A 19541-nucleotide genomic window follows, 5' to 3' on the forward strand; every position below is an offset into this window, starting at 1 on the left:
GGTCATTCAGTGAGGTTCATGGCTGAGTGGGGATTTGAACCCTGGTTTCCCAGGTCCTAGTCCAACACTCTAACCATCGCATCAAACTAGTTCTCTTTTATTCAGGATCCAGCCCCCTTCCCTGTTCTATAAAAATTGATAAGAAGATGCACCTTGTCCTCATCCCCATAAATTAATGTGCATGAACAGTAAAGCGTACCATACTGTGCACAGCCTGTCATTCCACACCCAGAAACTGCTGTCATTTGTTTGAACTGTTGATAACAGGTTACAGAAGGATGTGTTTTTTCCTAGCATATCTGTAACGTAAAGAACGAACACTCTCTTGCTTTTCGTTTAAGTTGGTAAAAGGGGACAGATTATTGCAGAGTAAATGTATATGGCATTCAGTAGATGATGGAGTAGAGCCTTCAGGAACGTGTCATGGTGTGAGGTGACAGGGGAGCCTTGAGATGTGATCCTTGGTCTCCTGTGGGGCTGGTAATGCCATGATTAGGTAGAGTCGCGTGACCACTCAGGCAGCAGGTGCTGGGGGTTGGGGAGCAGCAGTGAGATGTTGGGAGGATAGAGCTGTGCGTACAAGACTGCCTGCCCTGTATTAATTTATGTATTAATTTCTTGTATTCTTAATTGCTTTTTCGGGCTGTGCTATCGACATATCAACGAGAGCAAGGCGGGATATAAAGCTATAATAACCACATTACCAAACATACAGAACACATTCAGAAGAAGTTGTTTTGTGGAACCCAAGCTAATTACATCTCGATTAAACATAGCATGAAAGTTGGTCTTTAATGCTTGCCTAGTGCCTGTATGCATTGGGCAAGGCACAAGTTGAGAGGAAGGGGGTTCTGGATTTTTGGACTCCTCTTGCTAACTTAGCCTGCTGCTCTCTGTTTTGCTGGAGGATGCTGGCCTGTCACTAGTATTGAAGCAAGAGTCCATTGCTAGTCCAGTGAGCTTCTCTATGCTGAATTGCAGCGCTGGCGGTGGGGGGAAACATCTCAACCTTTGCCTTAGGCAGTGCAATGTCTTGCTGTGCTTTAGGATCTTGCAACTGTGGCCCTGTTAGCTGCAGAATATTGGTGGTATAGGAGAGCAGCGGGGGCAAGAGGAGAGAGCCAGTGTGGGAGTGGAGTGAGAGATGAACTGGGGAAGCTTATGGTGCTGTGAGGTGAGGGGTGAGTGTAGCGGCTGGAATGCTGTCATGGACTAAAACTGGGAAGGAAGGCAGGCTGGAGTCTTTGAGATAAACTTAACATGGAGGTATGTCAAGTGTGTTCTCTGTGTAATTTATGTTGCCTCATCGTCTCAAAGAGACACCGGAAAGGGTGTCTAAAATGATCACGGAGGTTATGAGTGACTTCTGGAGTGGCACAGGCTTAAGAGGCTGTGGTTTTCTTGGCTTTGAAAAACAATGACTAACAGGGAATATTGAACTGCGATTGCTGTACAGAAGCTTTGTGTCAAAACCTGACTGGTGACATTGATTTGCAATATGTACTGGATATATCTTTTTAAGAGGGGAAGTATTGTTCTCATAATGCATGCTTTAATTTATGACATTCATTACCAGGGGATGGGAGTGAGGTCCTGAATTTAAAGATGCCTTTAAAGGACCAAAAAATGCATGGTGGGTAGTATTGCCTGTGAGTGGCTGTTAGAACTTCCATATTCAGCGGCTGCTCCTGAATAGCATGCACAATACCATTCCTGTTGATATGTGGCAGGTGGCTGCTATCTGAACTTTCCAGAAATTATTGAAGACATTTTTGTTCCTGTGCACTTTCCCAACTTGGATGAATGGGTCTCTGCCATTGGTTTCTATTTTGTATTTATTGTTTTTGTCCCGTTCTGTTTTTTCAATATATCTGCTTTCTTTTGTGTGTTTTAACAGTTTGTTGCTGTTTTTATTGTACGTTGCTTTGAGACACTTGTGTACAAGGTGATTAACTAATAAATAAATAAATAAATAATAGTAATCAATGTGTACTTGTGATTCATGGGTCAAGAAACAAGGGGAGGCTATAATATTACATCCTGCTTGTGGACATCCTGGGAGTATCTGGCTGGTTGCTGTTGGACAGAGTGTGCTATGCAAGGCAGTTGTTAAGATGAGGTTGGGTGGATGAGTGAAAGATGGTGATTTGGGGAGAGAGGTGGATGAAAATATACAGACTGTAGCCCTCAGCATCCTTGAACCATCCTATTGGACTCAGAGTGTGGGTAGGGGGTGGCACACTTGGCTAGCATAAACAAGGGGAAGAAATGAGGCAGACTAAGTTGGCAGGTGAGAGCAGGACCGAAGAGTATCCAAACATAGGAAGCTGCCTTATAGCAAGTCAGACCATTAGTCCATCCAGCTCAGTATTGTCTAAACTGGGCTAGCCAATGTGGTGCCCTCCAAATATTGTTGGACCACAACTCCCGTCCCTAAACATTGGCCATTCTGGATGGGGCTTATGGGAGTTGGAATCCAATGTCATCTGGAGGCATGTTGGCTATCTCTGGACTACACTGACTGGCAGTGACTCTTCAGGCTTTCAGAGGGGCCGTTCCTCGCCTGTCCAGAGATTCTGGAGCCTGAATCTCTGCATTCAAAGCAGATGCTCTGTCACAAAGCAGCCCAGGCAAAGAGGGTTGTGTGTGTGTGTGTGTGTGCCTTTGTGCTTGTGTGTGTTCTGGGATGCAGAAAGGATTGGGAAGCAAGAGTACAGAGATACCAAGCCTGTGTTGTCTCTGGCCTTGTTGGAAGGCGTTTGGTTTAGATAGGAAAGAGTATGATGAGGCCTCAGGCCCTCCTTTGCAGGGCTTCTCCGATCAGCACCCAGAAGGGCCCAGAGATGAAACCTGCTGTCTTCATTTGCATCTTGTTAGAGCCACTTCCCTCTGCACCGTGAGGATAAAGGATATTGGCCACTCTTGTGTTCTGAATGTGAAGGCAATACTTGGCCCAAAGTGGCCAGAATGTGATTATTGGAGCCCCTCTTCTTGAGTGATTTCTTCACTTCCTGTTGCCAGGGTTAGTTTGCGAGGTGGCAGCGGTGATTTTCCTAAGGGCCATGTAGCCCCTCAGCTGCTTGGGAAACAAGTAGGAGATACAGCTCTATAGGCGACAGCCTAATAAAGGGACAGTTATTTTGCCTTCAGTGTCAAAATAGCCTTTGACTCACGTCTAATGAATTTTTACAGTTTATTTGGAAAATTGATGTCTAGCGAGGGCAAGGGCTGCTCACTGTCTTGTTTGAAGTCAGGAAATTTGCTTTCTATCCTGGTTCTAGTGCTGACTTTTGCTGTGACCTTGAAGAAGGGATTCTGAGCATCTAATTAAACTGAGACGTTCCATGGTTTTGAGGGTTTTTTGTTACAGTACAAGTACTGTTAAAAGTTGAATGGTGTTCTGTGCTCAGCTGAAAGTTTCAAGGACAATCTGCTTTTCTAACAGAAAGCTCAAAGATATCTGCAAAGTGCTAAGCCTAGCTTAAGTGAGTCTCCCTCCCCTAACTTTCTATTTTCAGGAAGCACTTAAAAAAATTGATTGTCTTCTGAGGGACCCCTGCACTTTCAGTTCACTGGCCGGACTTGACGGGCCTCTGTCAGCCCATGGGAGCACACCCAGTATTGCAGCTGCATGTTGCAAATAGTGCAAATGGGTACAATTTTGCAATTGCGGTTCTGCCAGTCATCTTCCAGGGAAGCTTCATGGCTTTCTCATTTTGAAGCCCTTGAGATTTCAAGGAGCCCCGGAGGTCCTAGAAACACAGGGTTGTATCCAACTAAGTTTTACTCAGAGTAGACCCATTGATAGTAATGAACCTAAGTTAATTTCACTTGGTCTACTCTGAGTAAAACCTGCATAGGAGGTGAAGGAAAATCACTGCTCATGGAATTTATCTTTAATATTCAGGATTTTCTCTGCTCTGTCAGGTTAATTTGTGCATGAACCTCAATTGTTTATATCAGTCCTCCATTAACTTTTGATTTATAAGTTTCCAGAAGGTTAATAAATCTTTAGATTACAACATCACTTCCTTCCCCATCAAAAATTGTCGACAAGGCCATTAATGGGTTGGCTTGGAGTGTTTGACCACCAATCAGTCCAGTTTCATAGAATAGTCATGTCGAAAAATCTTGTATTGTAGGACAAGTCCAGAACATATGGTAGAAAGTACCTAGCTCGCCACACCTTGTCCAGCACAATGGGCTGGTATTTTTTGTTGTTGCTCTACTTAGGGTGTTGGGAATCAGGTGCTACCTATGTATTAATTTGCAGTTGTTTTCTCATAGTCTATTTGAAATGGAATGAAAACTTTGTCACACACTCTGCTCCATTTGGCTGGATCTAATAGAATATTTCATTCTTGCTCCCAGTATTGGCTGAGGCTGTCAGGAGAGAGTGTTGTATCTAATAGTATTTAGTAAACTTCAGATAATAAACCTTTGTCTGTAAATGATATTTGTTGAATAAAATGTTCAAATCTTGTTAATGGTTTGGTTACTTGCAGGTTTACTATAGGCATAGATAGGAAGTTTTGTATTTGGCAAAGTTGTAACCATGTATGTCTAATATTTCCAAGTTTATACTTTATTTTTGTATCGGTCATTGCATTATTTATTTATTTCATTTATATACCGCCCCATAGCCGAAGCTCTCTGGGCAGTTTACAACAATTAAAAACATTAAAAACAAATATACAAATTTTAAAACACAAAAAACAAATTGAGGCTTACATGAAGTTCTTGTCCTTCCCATTTATCAAATTGTTGAAATATGTCCAGGCTGTAGAAGTACAGGTGGTTCAGAAGAAAGATCAATGGGGATATTGGTAGTATTAAACATTTAGTCCATTCTTTCCAACTTGAAAGGTCTACCTGTAAAAAGGGGTTATCAGGTCCATCCATTTTATATTTAGTGCCAATCAGGAAAGGTAGAACTCTAATTTTATTTTGTAGGATATTCTATTATTAGTCTTAGTCTGTTTTTATCACCTTTGGTAATAGGGACTAGGCTATTTTTTTTTTGTAAATGTAAGGCATTATTATAGAGTTTTAAGTTAGGGATACCCAAGCCACCATGTGCCATTTTTTGTGTGCAATAGTTTATTTTGTATATATCATTTTTATGAGTGTATAAATGAGTTTATCAATGTTTGCCATTTTTTATTTTAGATGATTAATAGCCAGTGGAATTATTTGAAATGAAAAAAAATGTTTAGGTAGCACAACCATTTTTATAGCAGCTATATTGCCTAACCACTACCTATATTCCTAATGATCAAATCACCCACAACCAGGATCTCTCCGCACACAGGGTTTCTTCCAGCGAAGTATCCTCAGCAATAATGTCACCTGTCATTAACTTCTTGCTTTGCTGTTGGAGACTTCCCTTGAACTCTAAACCTTTGGTTTTGCATTTCATTGCCTTCCCTCCTCTTTATTGTGGCTAGATGCAAATGTTGTGTGCTTTCCTTTCTTTAATGTGAAGGCTAGCCATATTTTGCAAAAATGTGAAAGAGCTCTGAATCCAAGTCAGAAAGGACACATTGAGGCTCATTAGTTGCAAGGAGCTTGTGAAGGTTGGAAATTTTGGGTCTGGAGGTTCTTTCCGTTTACTGCAGGAATGGGGAACCTGTGTGGCTCTTCAGTTGTTGGACCTCAACTGTTGGTGTTCCTGACCATTATCAGTGTTGGCTGATAGGAGTTGGAGACCAGCAACATCTGAAGGCTACAGGTTCCCCATCTCTGCTTCAATGGCTGTAGGAACTTGGAGTCCCAAAGACAAAGAGGCTTCATTCTCACAGTGAGAACACCATCTCCTGCTCTTCCATTGCTACAGTCTGTGCCTCCTGCTTACCCTGCCATATCCTGTGTCAAACTTTTGCTCCATCTAGTTGAGTAATGTTTATACTGACCGGCAGCAGCTCTCCAGGGTTTCAGACTGGAGTCTCTTCTAGCCCTACTTGGAGATGCTGGGGATTGAACTTGGGACCTTCTGCATACACAGTAGATGCTCCACCACCGAGCTATGTCCCTTCCCCAAGGACAAGGTGCTGTCCTTGCAATCATTTAGTGTTTGAAATGGGATCTCGTGTGTTTTTTCTACTGTAGATTCTATCAAAGAGGCTAGAGAACACATAATTTACCTCCTTATCCTCAGAGACCCTTTTGAGTGTCTTCCTTGAAGATTCTAATAAATCCATTACCAAACAGGTGGCAATATATCTGAATGTGATATCGCTTAGACCTGCTATAATTGCTAGCTCTCAACTTGTCACCTTTGTTCTTCTGAGGCTGCGATTACGTATTTTTAAAAATATATTTTGTACTTTTTGTAATGGTTGGTTGACCGTGATAAATGTTTGATTGATTAAAGTCATCTTAGCTTTGAGTTGCACCAACCACTGGGGGGAAGTGAAAGGTTATGTTGCTTCAGTTGTTTTTTGTATGCTCACTGATACTTTTCTTCCTCAAAACTAAGAGGTATTTCTTTTTTGGAGAGGTAGCCTTGGCTGAGTCTTGCCAAGTGCACCCAACAAATAGGGATTCAACCTGTTCAAATTCAACCTTCTAGTTAGTGCGTCTCACTGGCAGCTAGGGTTGGAGAAGATGTTTGATTCTACTGTCCCTAATACTTTAAAAGTTGTCCATATTAACTGAGCTATTCTCTCTACACACAAACACATTTGGGTTGCCTATTTGCTGCAAACAGCCAGTGGATGGCTGTTATCTGTATTATGAGCCATTTTGATAATGGGATTTTGAGTGAGTGGTACATAATATATTGGATGTTTCTCTCTCTTGGCAAAGATGTGAATAGCCTTAAAGCAGTGGTTCTCAAACATTTTTGGTTCGCGGCGCACTGGAAAACATATAAAAACTTTCTGGCACACTTAGTGTACAAAATTAAAAATAATATATTTTAAACTATGAATAAAAATAAACTATAGAAAACTATTACTTACCCTATACAAATGGGTTTCTTCTCATTTTTAAAATATACTTTCATAATATTTGAGGCACACCTAGCCACCTCTTCGGGCGCACCAGTGTGCTTGGGCGCACCGTTTGAGAATCACTGCCTTAAAGGGACAAGATTGTATGTTAAGAATTTCATCCTAATTCTAGAGGAGGATGAAGGTGGTTAAACAGGCTACTCCTTGAAAGAAGAAAAGTTGCTGCTCGCTTTATAGATACCAATGGTGTTTTTTCTGGAGCACAACCTCAACAGAAGTCTGTCTGGCTTCACAGTGCTGTGCTTGTCTGGCGTTTCCATGGTTCTGCCTGGCTGAGCGTGTGAGGCACAATTATTTGGCTGTTGCATTCATTTGGTGGCTCTTTTGATGCTGCAGAATACAGAGAATGGTTCCATTTAAGCATATTGCATTGATTGCAGCTTTGGTCTTTGCAGTTAAGGCCTGGTGGCGTCCCATAGTTTGAAATATATATATTCAGGGCTGCAAATGCATCAGCACTGTACATCCTTTGCCAGGAAATGGTACTGGTTCACATGAAAATTTAATTGGGAGCACACAATGACTTTAGGTAAATGTAAGGCCTGCAAAATCCTTTTAGAGAAACGGTTGGGAAGAGCTGAGGCATATGGCACTTGTTTATTTTTATTTCTGAAATTTAACACTCCCCCCGATAACGCACGGGTTCTTGCAGCATCTAAAAGAAAGGTGGAATTTTATGAAGATCGGTCAACAATTAAAGTACCTAATATCACCAACGCAAGCAGCTCTGAATATCTTTTTCACATTAATAATGACAAAATTCAGCCCTAGCAGGATTTTGAACAGAAAAGGTTTGATAAAATTCTTGAAAAAGAGGCCAGGTGGCCTCCTGTAGGAAGGAGCCCCCCACAGTGAGGGTGTCACCACTGAGACACCCCTAACCTTGGCAGCCACTTGCTGAGGTTCAGCTAGTGAGGGTACCCGAATGAAGTCTTCCTTGACAGCTCTTAAGACATGCAGGGCAACATACAGCAGAAGGTTCTTCAACTGTTCTGGACCTAGACCATTTAGAGGAGGGTGAGCAACTGGACTCCACCTCCCATCAACTCCACCCAGCACAGCCAGTGGTCAGGGATGGTTGGAGTTGTAGTCCAACAACATCTGGCGGGCCACACTTTCCCCATCCCCGAGTTATGGCTTTAGACTGAATTTGCAAATCACCTGTTGACATTTGATAATGTTGAAAGCATTTGCATCTGGAATGATCTGAGGCTTGTTCACCCAAGCAGGATTCAGAAGTTATTCACAGCTACCTTTTGCCCAAAGAAGGAACTCCTGTGGTATTTCCGCTTCTACCCTCTTCACTACTATCTCGAATCATTCACAGGGTCATGGACGTTTTTGAATTAATAGTAGTAACTGTGAGAGTGGTTTATGTTTTGCCAGGGGCCAGTTGTCAGCAACAACCATTTGATGTTGCACGGCAGATCCAGTGCAGTTTGGCAAAGTGTTGCTTGTTCCTGTCTTAGCGCTTTTAAACAAAACACAACCTGATGCCAGTATAGCGCCCTCCCGATGTTGGTGGACTTTCAATGCCCAGCATCCCCGGCCAGTAATGGTAAGGAATGACGGGAGTTGTAGTTCATCAACATTTGAAGGACGCTACCTTGACTACCCCCCAAGTACTTTATATAAACCACGTTTAGAGGAATTCTTATCTAAGTTTGACAGGTTCCCGCTGGAAAGAGGACCCACTTTTGTGATACTCCAAATAGTTGTTGTTATTGTTGTTTATTAAATTTGTATCCCACCCTTCCTCCCAGTAGGATCCCAGGGCCATCTGCTGTACTGGTCCTGCAAGATTCCACATAGTATGCATTATTGCTGTCAAGGAAGGAATCTAATTGAGAACCTTCCTCATTACCTATTTGCCTCCTCACTGATGTGGGGTGTGAAGGAAAAATATCTTGTGGCTCTTCTAAGAAAACGTAGTGGCTGGTCTGTTTTCCAATAAGTGGACTCCTTTATGTGTTCAGGTTAACATGATGGGGAACCTGTGGCCCTCCAGATGTTGCTGGACTTCAGTGCCCATCAGGCTCAGTCAGCATGGCCAATGGTTAGGGATGATGGGTGTTGTAGTCCAACAATATCAGGCTTCCCATTTTTATTTTATTATTTGATTTATATCCCGCCCTTCCTCCCAGCAGGAGCCCAGGGCGGCAAACAAAAACACTTTAAAACATCATCATCCTTTGTGCAGAGTTGCATCATCTAAATTGTAGACTTCTGGGCTTCAACATCACACCCACCCAGAGCTTGGAAAAGTTACTTTTTTTGAACTACAACTCCCATCAGCCCCTGCCAGCATGGCCACTGGATTGGGCTGATGGGAGTTGTAGTTCAAAAAAGTAACTTTTCCAAGCTCTGCACCCAGCTTCTCTTTCTTCCTCCCCCCTCCCCATTTTGCTTAACATCCAGCCTGAAGAAGAGTTCTGGATAACCTGGAAGCTTGCTAACTCTTTTGTGTCAGTTCTAATAAAGGCAATACCCTACTGTAGTCTACTTATGGATCTTCTTCCCTTCCCCCTCACTAACGGACACAAGACCAACATGGCTACCTATGCATTTTGTTACTTCCGTAATGGCATTTGCAAAGCCTTAAACTGTTTTTTTTTAAAAAAATTAAGCAGCATGTAATTTAATTGTATTATAAAAGTTGCATGATTTCATTGACTGGCTGTAATAATACTCTAGATGTTTTGTTACGGCCAGTAGCTGAAATATTAACGCTGGGTTGGATGAACTCTTCAGATCCACCAAGGCAGTTGTTATTTATTTATTTATTTATTTTAGGGTTTATTTATTTAATTTGTATCCTGTCCTTTCTCCCAGCAGTGTTTTGTCCCGCACTAGTTCTACTCAGAGTAGACCTATTGAAATTAATGGGCATGACTAACTTAGGTCCATTCTTTTCATTGGGTCTACTCTTTATAAAATATATGTGGACATGACACATTAGATTTATATCCTGCTTTTTAGCTAGAGTCCTCCAAGGCAGCTAACAACATTTATAAAACACTACAGACTCGCCTAGATCCTAAATGCTTAGCAAAGTTCATAGCAATGTCACACAGTCCTATTGAGCAAGAGACCGGTGCTAAGGACTCTTTTCTAAGATTTTGTGCTCTGTGTTACCATTTGATACAGGCTTTTCCTCTAAGCATCTTACTAGGCAAGGTACAAAAGAAGGACTTGCAACAAACTTTTTCTGCTCCTCTCTTCTTCTGTGACACGACTTAGCCTGTCACTAGCTACGGTAGAGCTACCAGAATGAAATTAGCTTTGTAGAGCGTTTTGTATTCTCGTCACAAAGCTGGAATTTTCATTGCTGCTGCTGTGTGAATTACAGAAACAGGGTTTGGTGTTTCACCACACAAGAGATTAGCTCTTTTCTGCAATAACTAAGGCAATGCTTTCTTGTGTAATCACTTAAGCGACATCACATCTGGGGCATGATTTGTGCTCAAAACCTGGCTTCCTAATATTTCTGTAGACGAATATTTTAAGTGTGCCAAAAGCATGCCCTGATCATAAAGTGCTTTAAGTTGTTTAAAGCTTATTTCAGATCAGCTTTCAGTTCTTGATAATGGATTATGCTAAAAGGGAAATCCTTATGAATTTCAAATTAAATCTTTAAAGGAACAAATGGCAAGTAATGGGTTGGATGACTTTGTGGTGCATATATTTGAAATGAAGCTGACTACTCAGTATTGTGTATATTGTATCACTTGTTAAGATATATGTGAGGCTGGGATTGTTTTGTAAAAAAGCTGATTGTGGTGTCTGGCTTTTTCAGGCCGTATAGTTGATGGCTTTATAAGCTGTGGTATTGTCTGCTTCAGTATACATAAAATGCATATATCTATGCACTTACAGTTTGAAGATAGTCAACAGCATCCCACTGGGTAGTTCTCTCAAGACTTTGAAACTGTTTCTTTCAAAGTAACCCAAAGCATGCTCCTTCGTGTGGAAGGTCCATAGCTCAATGGAACAGCACCTGTCTTGTGTGCAGATGTTCCAAGTCAGATCCTTGGTATCTTCAGCTAAAAGGGTTGTAAGAAGAGTCCTGCTGCATCAGGCCACAGTCTCATCTAGTCCAGCATCCTGTTCTCACAGCGGCCAACCAGATGCTTATGGGAAGTCTGCAATAGCACTGTCCCCACTTATGATTCCCAGCAACTGGTATTCCAAAGCACACTGCCACCATGGCTAGTAGCCATTGCTAGCCTTATCCTCCATGAGGTAGCAAGTGATGGGAAAAACCTTTCTCTGCCTGAGACTCTGAAAAGCTGCTGCCAGTCAAAATAGACAGTAATGGGCCAGCTGACCCAGTGGTCTGACTCCCTGTTCTCCAATACTTTCCCTCCGAGTAATTCAATTGTACTGTTTTATTGGGGGGGGGGTTAAAGGCATTTTAAAAAAACCCACAGAGACCCATGAGGACCAAACATACTTAACAGTCACAGAATGCTGAGTCTCTGTTGGAAGAGGGGGGAGTGAAAACTGGGTGTGGGGTGGCGGTGGTGGAATTGAGTATCCTTGAAGAAGGCTTGGTTGACTGGCTAGAACCCTGAACAGGAGCACTGTACCCAGCAACATTTTATTGCAGGTACCACTTGCATTTTACTGTTTCTATGGTTGCTTTCAGATGACCTGTTTACTGAGTATTCATTCTGATTTGTTTGTGGAGAGCTTATACGGTGTTGTGTCAATCAAATATTTTCCTGCACTTTCCAGTGCATTTTCCTGTGGCTTCACGTATTGCAAAATGTTCCTTTTTGGGGGTGGGGTGGGGGCAGTGAGTGAGTTGTGCAAGGATACCAAATCAACCTGAATTATGCAACCTGAATTTTCTGGAATGTGATCGAATCCTACTTGAAGACAGTGAAAGTCTGGAAAGACCCTCCGCCGAAGTGTACATAGCTGTAATCATGCATTTTCCTTCCTGTTCCTCCTCCCCCAGGATCCTTCTTCTGTTGCCTCTAACTGTTGTCAATTTCTAGATTGTAGGGTGCTCGGAGAAGGCACCTGTCCGCTCATTCTTTGAAAAGCTGTACATGGGTAGTGCTATATAAAAATGATTGTGACCCATCTTTGGCCTGAAAGCAGGTGGGTGGAGAATCAAATGATTTCCAGTTTGTAGAGCTTCCCTTTCCTGGTTGCCTGGAGGCAATTCTTACTTGGCTTATGGGTGAGTGGCCATTGACCAGTCTGGTGTAAATCCTTTGCTCCAGATTGGTTTTTAATCTAGGAAAGAATGAACAAATGTCCTTTCTTCTTCTTCCTTTTTTAGAAAAGGCTACGGATGGCTCCCTACAGAGTGAAGACTGGACACTGAACATGGAAATATGTGACATCATCAACGAGACAGAAGAAGGGTATGTATGTGTCTGTGCATGTGCGTGCATGCAGCTGGCGAAAAGCAGAATTCCTTGAACATGCACTGTTGATGCTGTTTTTTTTCTTTGTTAGCTGGGTGTTCCTGAGCTTGCTTTCGATGGGCATTCCTGTTCTTCAAGCGATGGTTATAGGAAGGGTTATAGCTCAGTGGGAGAACACATTCTTTGCAGGTTTGATTCCTGTCATTTCCAAGTAGGCCTGTTTGAAATCCTGGAGGAGAGCTGCTCCTGCTGCTGTTGTTATTATGTCCCTCCAGAAAGGAGCCTTGGGCAGCAGACACAGCAATGATAAAACATAAAAGAAAGAGTTAGAACGCATTATTTATTTATTATTACATTTATATCCCACCTTTCCTCCAAGGAACTCAAGGTGACATACAAACATGGTTCCCCCCTCCCAATTTTATCCTCGCAACAACCCTGTGAGGTAGGTTAGGCTGAGAGACAGTGACAGACTCAAGGACACCCAACAGCCTTCATGTCTGGGTCGGGATTTGAACCCTAGTCTCCCAGGTCTCAGTCCAACACAACCAGTGATCTCAGGGTTGCTGTCTTTCACCCATCAAATGCCTGGTTGAATAGGAACATTTTAAAATTTCTTTTGAAAGTCAAAACAGTGAGGGAGACAGAGTAGGACAGGAGACATTTGGATTTTTGAGCATGGTCACTTCTCATCCCTTTCCCTCAGATCAGCTCCACTCTTCCAACTTCCTTCTTCAGCTCTGTGTAGTTTTCAAGGGCAAAAATGGTAAGCTGCCCTTACCATCTCGCAACCACAGGGATCTCAGAGGTTTTGTGGGCACCAGGGAAGAGCACAAGGGTCCCAGCTGGTGATTCCTGAGGTAGACAGTACTGAACGATGGACCTCCCATCTCTCTCCATGTAAAGCTGCTCAAGCTCTGATGCGCCACATCTAATAATTTGTTGGGTCGTTCAGCTTGTCCAGAGTTGATAAACAGAACTGTGTTGGAATTGCTTTTTAATATGTTTTTAAACCTTTTTTCAAACAAAATGTTTTTTAACCTTTTTTTAAGATGTCTTCATAGCTTTTCAAAAAATGTTTTTAAAGTTGTTTTGTTTGAATGTATTTTAAAGTCTGTTTTTATGATGCTTTAAAGTGTTTTTAGTGCTTTTGTTTGCCGCCCTAGGCTCCTGCTGGCAGGAAGGGCGGGATATAAATCAAACAATAAATAAATAATAAATAAACTCCATGCCAAGGAGGAAACTTGTAGACTCTAAAACAAAAGTCTGGCACTGAGAGATCATGGGCTGAAACGGCAAAATGTCTTTGAGAATGTGTTGTGTTCGGATTTAAGGTGGTTGCTTCTCTGGCAGACTGCCTAGCACCAACATCCCCTCCTAACGTTGTTGTTTAAAACAGTTGGTTTAAAAAGATTTGCAGGAGTTAGATTATGTTTCTGTCTTTTCCTGTCTTCCCCACGTGATGGAACCATACATCTACCCACATCCTCCAGGAAAATGATAAAGACTGCACATAAAGGAAACTCCAGGCATGGCTCAGCTTCTGTCACTTGTCAGAGATGGTTCTGAGCTCCCCTTCTTGGGCATGTTGGATGGTGCCGAGGCCGGCAGAACAATTCCTTTCTTCTTACAGCACTGTTTGCTTCTCAGTTACTTCACAGTCCTAGTATGGCTTCATCTGCCTAGCTCAGAACAAACTGACTTGTTTTTTGTTCAGTTTGGAGAGGCTCAAAACCTTGGGGAAAGGTGTTGTCCAAGTTTTTTAAGTACCTTCCTATAGCCTAGAAAACTTTCTGACAGTGTTTGCATGCCATGCTAAACCAGGTTTTAGCAAGATGTGGATGAGCAGAATTAAGCCACAGTGACCCTCCAGCCAGCCCCCCCGCCTCTCCCCTCCTCCCAAATGGCTGGGAAGAGAATTCCAAGTATTTGCTTTTGTGGTCGCTCAACCACAGTTTGTTTTGCTGTCAAGAGCAGGAAACTATGAAACACCAACTTTGGTAGTTTCAGACAAGCAAACTTCAAACCATGGTTTATGAAGCTGGTTTTTTGAAATTAATCATAGTTAATGCTAACCAAAGTTCTCCATTTGGATAACATGTGAAGTTGTAGTTAGTTAAAAGTGTAAGCAAAAGTTTCCAAACTCCGCCTGTGCAGCTGAGGAAACAGAAGAGGGAGGTTGGAAGCTTTCTGTAGTTAATTCCTGCTTGTGCATGTTGTGCTAAACCATTGTTTAGTGTGCAAATGCAATTTCCATCTCCAAATCCTGAGGCTCAAATCATGCACGCTTGAGCTAAATTAAAATTGTAGTATTGCCTCTACTGTGAGAAGTGCAATTACGTGTAGCTGTCTCTTAACTGTGGCCCTGTCTTTTTCCTTTCAGCCCAAAGGATGCCATCCGAGCGCTCAAGAAGAGGTTGAATGGAAACAAAAACTACAGAGAAGTGATGCTAGCTCTAACGGTGAGAGCAGTGTACAAGTGTGTGTCAGATTCCTGGGCCAGATCTGGCCCTCTAGTTGCCAACTGGGGGCCAAAAAAGGAGAGCAGGAAGTGGCATCCATAGCAACAGAATTTCCTGGCTGACCATGTTAGGGGATGAAGATTAAGGCCAGTGGTCCACGTATTTTGATTGGCCTTATTGGACAGCCAAAACAATAATAATAAATAAAATTATTATCATTCAATTTATATCCAGCCCTTCCACCCAAAGGAACCAGGGCACCAGGATCTCATGCCTCCAAACTGCAGACTGATGTCGGGGACAATTCCCAATCCACACTGGGGACAATCCACATGCGTAGAGCTGGAGAGGGAGCCGGGAGCTCATTCCTGCAGTCATGCTGTGCTTCCAAAGTGCTCTATGCACTTCAGAAATGCAATACTTGGTGCTGGTGTGAGGGTGAGGACTCGCCGCAGTTGCACTAAGCTTTGGAGGTGCTTGGTAGTCTTCAGAAGCCCAGTTATAATTGTGGGACAGTTCCCCACCTCCCCTCTCCAGGCCCAAGCTAAAGGGGAGGCAGAACATTGGCCGTAGTGAGTGCAATGGTGGCTCCTCTGGTGAAGCCGCTTTCCTTTCTTGAAGTGCCCTCTCTCCACAGAAAAGCAGCTACTGTCCAGGGCAGTGTGCTTCTTCCTTGCATGGGGTTCACTAGCGTTCTTTGCTCCTCCAGTAATGATGTTTTTTTCACATATAGGTACTAGAAACTTGTGTGAAGAACTGCGGCCACCGCTTCCATGTCCTGGTAGCAAACCGTGACTTCATAGATGGTGTCCTAGTGAAAATCATCTCTCCCAAGAGCAACCCTCCCACCATTGTCCAGGATAAAGTACTTGCACTGATTCAGGTCTGTAGAGGGTCTTTTAATTCTAGCTCTTGGGAGATAGTAAGCATTAACCAGAGGAGATGTGCAGCAGGTCTCCTTGGAATATGACTGCGCTGGATAGTGCCCTATCTTTTTCTATTTCAGAAGTGGGGGCAGGAGCACCCTCCCTTCATTGGCCACTTTGAAAGGTAGATGGGGCTGCCCACCTGCCAGTCACCTGATGTCTCCTGGTGGCCCAACTCCAAAGGAAAGAATGGGGAGCGCAGTCTAAGTGTGTTCCCAGTTCTTTTCTTCCTTCCTTTTGCTTTGGGCTATAAAGGAAGATCCCTGCTGGAAGGGGCTTGCAGTCAGTGCCAACTGCGAACTCCGTTTGGGAGCTTCAGATTGGCGCTCCCAAGTAGAACCAGTCCCAGCAGGGCTTGCATTTCAAGCCAAATTTAAATCTCCAAATGAGGCTTTGCTTGCAAAGGAACAACAGGGAGGGCGCTTTAAGGCTCCCAGTTGTTCCTTTGCAGTGCTGCATCTTGACCTGACTTACATTTGATGTCATATATGACATCAGATGGGCATGGGTTGATAAAAACAGCCTCGTGGGCCAAATCAGGACCTATACTGGGCCTAATATGGCCTGTGGGCCAGAGGCTCCCCACCCTTGCTCTCTGTTTTCCTCCTCAGCTTGACCATATCAAGTGACTATAGTAGATCAGAGTACTGTCTGTTCTTGCTGATCAAGGAGTTACAGGTGGTGAAGGTGATCATTTATGTGACTAATATCATCTGGCGTGGCATAGAAAGCAAAGGGAGCACTAAAACCCACAGTTGGGTAATACCTTTATTGAGACTGACCAGAATGTTACAAAACTGCGGCAAGCTTTTGAATTATCCAAAATGTTTCATCAGGCAAGGTGTCACCCAAGCAGAAGGTGAGGGGAACACCTCTTTTCCCTGGCCTTCGGCTCCTGAGAACTCGCCCTATTCTTATGCTTGAAATGTGTTTTAATTCTTTAATTGGAGTAATTAAACGAAGTCTGAGGTCTCGATAGAAAGGGCAGTGTAGTAGCAACACATGTTCTACCGATTCTACTGTTCCTCCACCACATGGGCAAAGTCTCTCCTTATAGAGTATTTTTTTGTATCTGCCCTCTAAAAGTGCCGAGGGCAGGACATTAAATCTAGCCCATTTAAAAGCTCTTCGGTATTTAAATACCGTCAGCGTATTTAAATATGTGGCCGATACAAACGGTCTTGGATTATACCTACAATTTGTGATTAATAATAAGTGGCCTTGTAGATCTACATCTCGAATCCGTTGAAATATTTTAATATTGTATTTTAGATTTTGTAACCTGCCCTGGGACCTATTGGTGAAGGGCGGGCAAATTAGTAGTATTAAAAATAAAAATTGAACCTATGAGCTGACCTCATGGCTATAACATTAGGCTAATGTTTGTACTTCTTCGTTATTCTTTGTTCCTCCCCCCCCCCCACTTTGTGTGAGGATTTGTTTTGGGAAATTGACTTGGAAATTCCTCTCCCTCACCCTGCTTCCCCAGTCCAAATCTCTTATCTTCCCTGGGGATGTTATTAGGAAAAGAAAAAAATGATGGGAGATCCACTTGTGGATCTCCTATGTCATTTGGTCTTGAGACTTTGGAGAACTGGTGCTGGAGGACCCAGGCTAGATAGACCGACAGGCTAATGCAATGATGTTTTTGTCAATGAGCATCATTTCTCCCTCCCTTCCCCCCTCTCTCAATGCAAATATATGCATGGAAAGTAGCTCTTTAAGGATCTGGCTCCTACATTGTGTTATTGCAGCCGTTGCCAACCTGGTGCTCGTGCTGGCTGGGGGCTGATGGGAGTTGTCCAAAAATCTGGAGGGTACCAGATTGGTTAGAGAGATGCAAGTCACTTAAATGGATTACTTGTCGAATCACTTTCCCCCAGGGAAAAGTTATCCTCTGCTTGGCAAACAGCAAAAGTTGTCACTTTTCCTACCGGCATTTGGGCCGGAGGTGACTGCTCTGTTCTGCATTTTTGTGCTGCGATTATATTTTGGTGTTGGCTGCATTTCTATTTTTTTCCTGATTCTTTTCATTTTTGATACTGTTGGCCACTATGGTCCTTGGACCCGGTGAGAAATGTCTTAATAAATAAAATTAATAGGCAGTTGATGTAAGATGCTTATTGTAGCTGGGATGCTACACTACAGCATCTTTACTGTAATAGTTAAAACTGCTTCTATGCTGGGATCCTATAGCTAATGCTCCTAGGTAGACAACATAAGAACATAAGAACATAAGAAGAGCCTGCTGGATCAGGCCAGTGGCCCATCTAGTCCAGCATCCTGTTCTCACAGTGGCCAACCAGGTGCCTGGGGGAAGCCTGCAAGCAGGACCCGAGTGCAAGAACACTCTCCCCTCCTGAGGCTTCCGGCAACTGGTTTTCAGAAGCATGCTGCCTCTGACTAGGGTGGCAGAGCACAGCCATCACGGCTAGTAGCCATTGATAGCCCTGTCCTCCATGAATTTGTCTAATCTTCTTTTAAAGCCATCCAAGCTGGTGGCCATTACTGCATCTTGTGGGAGCAAATTCCATAGTTTAACTATGCGCTGAGTAAAGAAGTACTTCCTTTTGTCTGTCCTGAATCTTCCAACATTCAGCTTCTTTGAATGTCCACGAGTTCTAGTATTATGAGAGAGGGAGAAGAACTTTTCTCTATCCACTTTCTCAATGCCATGCATAATTTTATACACTTCTATCATGTCTCCTCTGACCCGCCTTTTCTCTAAACTAAAAAGCCCCAAATGCTGCAACCTTTCCTCGTAAGGGAGTCACTCCATCCCCTTGATCATTCTGGTTGCCCTCTTCTGCACCTTTTCCAACTCTATAATATCCTTTTTGAGATGAGGCGACCAGAACTGTACACAGTATTCCAAATGCGGCCGCACCATAGATTTATACAACGGCATGATGATATCGGCTGTTTTATTTTCAATACCTTTCCTAATTATCGCTAGCATGGAATTTGCCTTTTTCACAGCTGCCGCACACTGGGTCGACATTTTCATTGTGCTGTCCACTACAACCCCGAGGTCTCTCTCCTGGTCAGTCACTGCCTGTTCAGACCCCATGAGCGTATATGTGAAATTCAGATTTTTTGCTCCAATATGCATAATTTTACACTTGTTTATATTGAATTGCATTTGCCATTTTTCCGCCCATTCACTCAGTTTGGAGAGGTCTTTTTGGAGCTCTTCGCAATCCCTTTTTGTTTTAACAACCCTGAACAATTTAGTGTCGTCAGCAAACTTGGCCCCTTCACTGCTCACTCCTAATTCTAGGTCATTAATGAACAAGTTGAAAAGTACAGGTCCCAATACCGATCCTTGAGGGACTCCACTTTCTACAGCCCTCCATTGGGAGAACTGTCCGTTTATTCCTACTCTCTGCTTTCTGCTTCTTAACCAATTCCTTATCCACAAGAGAACCTCTCCTCTTATTCCATGACTGCTAAGCTTCCTCAGAAGCCTTTGGTGAGGTACCTTGTCAAACGCTTTTTGAAAGTCTAAGTACACTATGTCCACTGGATCACCTCTATCTATATGCTTGTTGACACTCTCAAAGAATTCTAATCGATTACTGAGACAGGACTTTCCCTCGCAGAAGCCATGCTGGCTCTGCTTCAGCAAGGCTTGTTCTTCTATGTGCTTAGTTAATCTAGCTTTAATTATACTTTCTACCAGTTTTCCAGGGACAGAAGTTAAGCTAACTGGCCTGTAAGTTCCGGGATCCCCTCTGGATCCCTTTTTGAATATTGGCG

General features: G+C 43.0%; 1 protein-coding gene across 3 annotated transcripts in view; it reads left to right on the top strand.

The window, feature by feature from the left end:
* TOM1L2 (target of myb1 like 2 membrane trafficking protein) overlaps nucleotides 1-19541 on the top strand; it is a 66571-nt gene that overhangs the window by 1948 nt on the left and 45082 nt on the right. For all 3 annotated transcript variants that reach the window (XM_061600399.1, XM_061600401.1, XM_061600402.1), the window contains exons 2-4: nucleotides 12307-12391; nucleotides 14778-14856; nucleotides 15590-15739. In XM_061600399.1, the coding sequence (XP_061456383.1) occupies nucleotides 12307-12391; nucleotides 14778-14856; nucleotides 15590-15739 (314 nt within the window). The remainder of the gene's footprint in view (nucleotides 1-12306; nucleotides 12392-14777; nucleotides 14857-15589; nucleotides 15740-19541) is intronic.

Source organism: Rhineura floridana, chromosome 17, assembly GCF_030035675.1.
Source record: "Rhineura floridana isolate rRhiFlo1 chromosome 17, rRhiFlo1.hap2, whole genome shotgun sequence".
NCBI classification, from domain to species: Eukaryota; Metazoa; Chordata; class Lepidosauria; order Squamata; family Rhineuridae; genus Rhineura; species Rhineura floridana.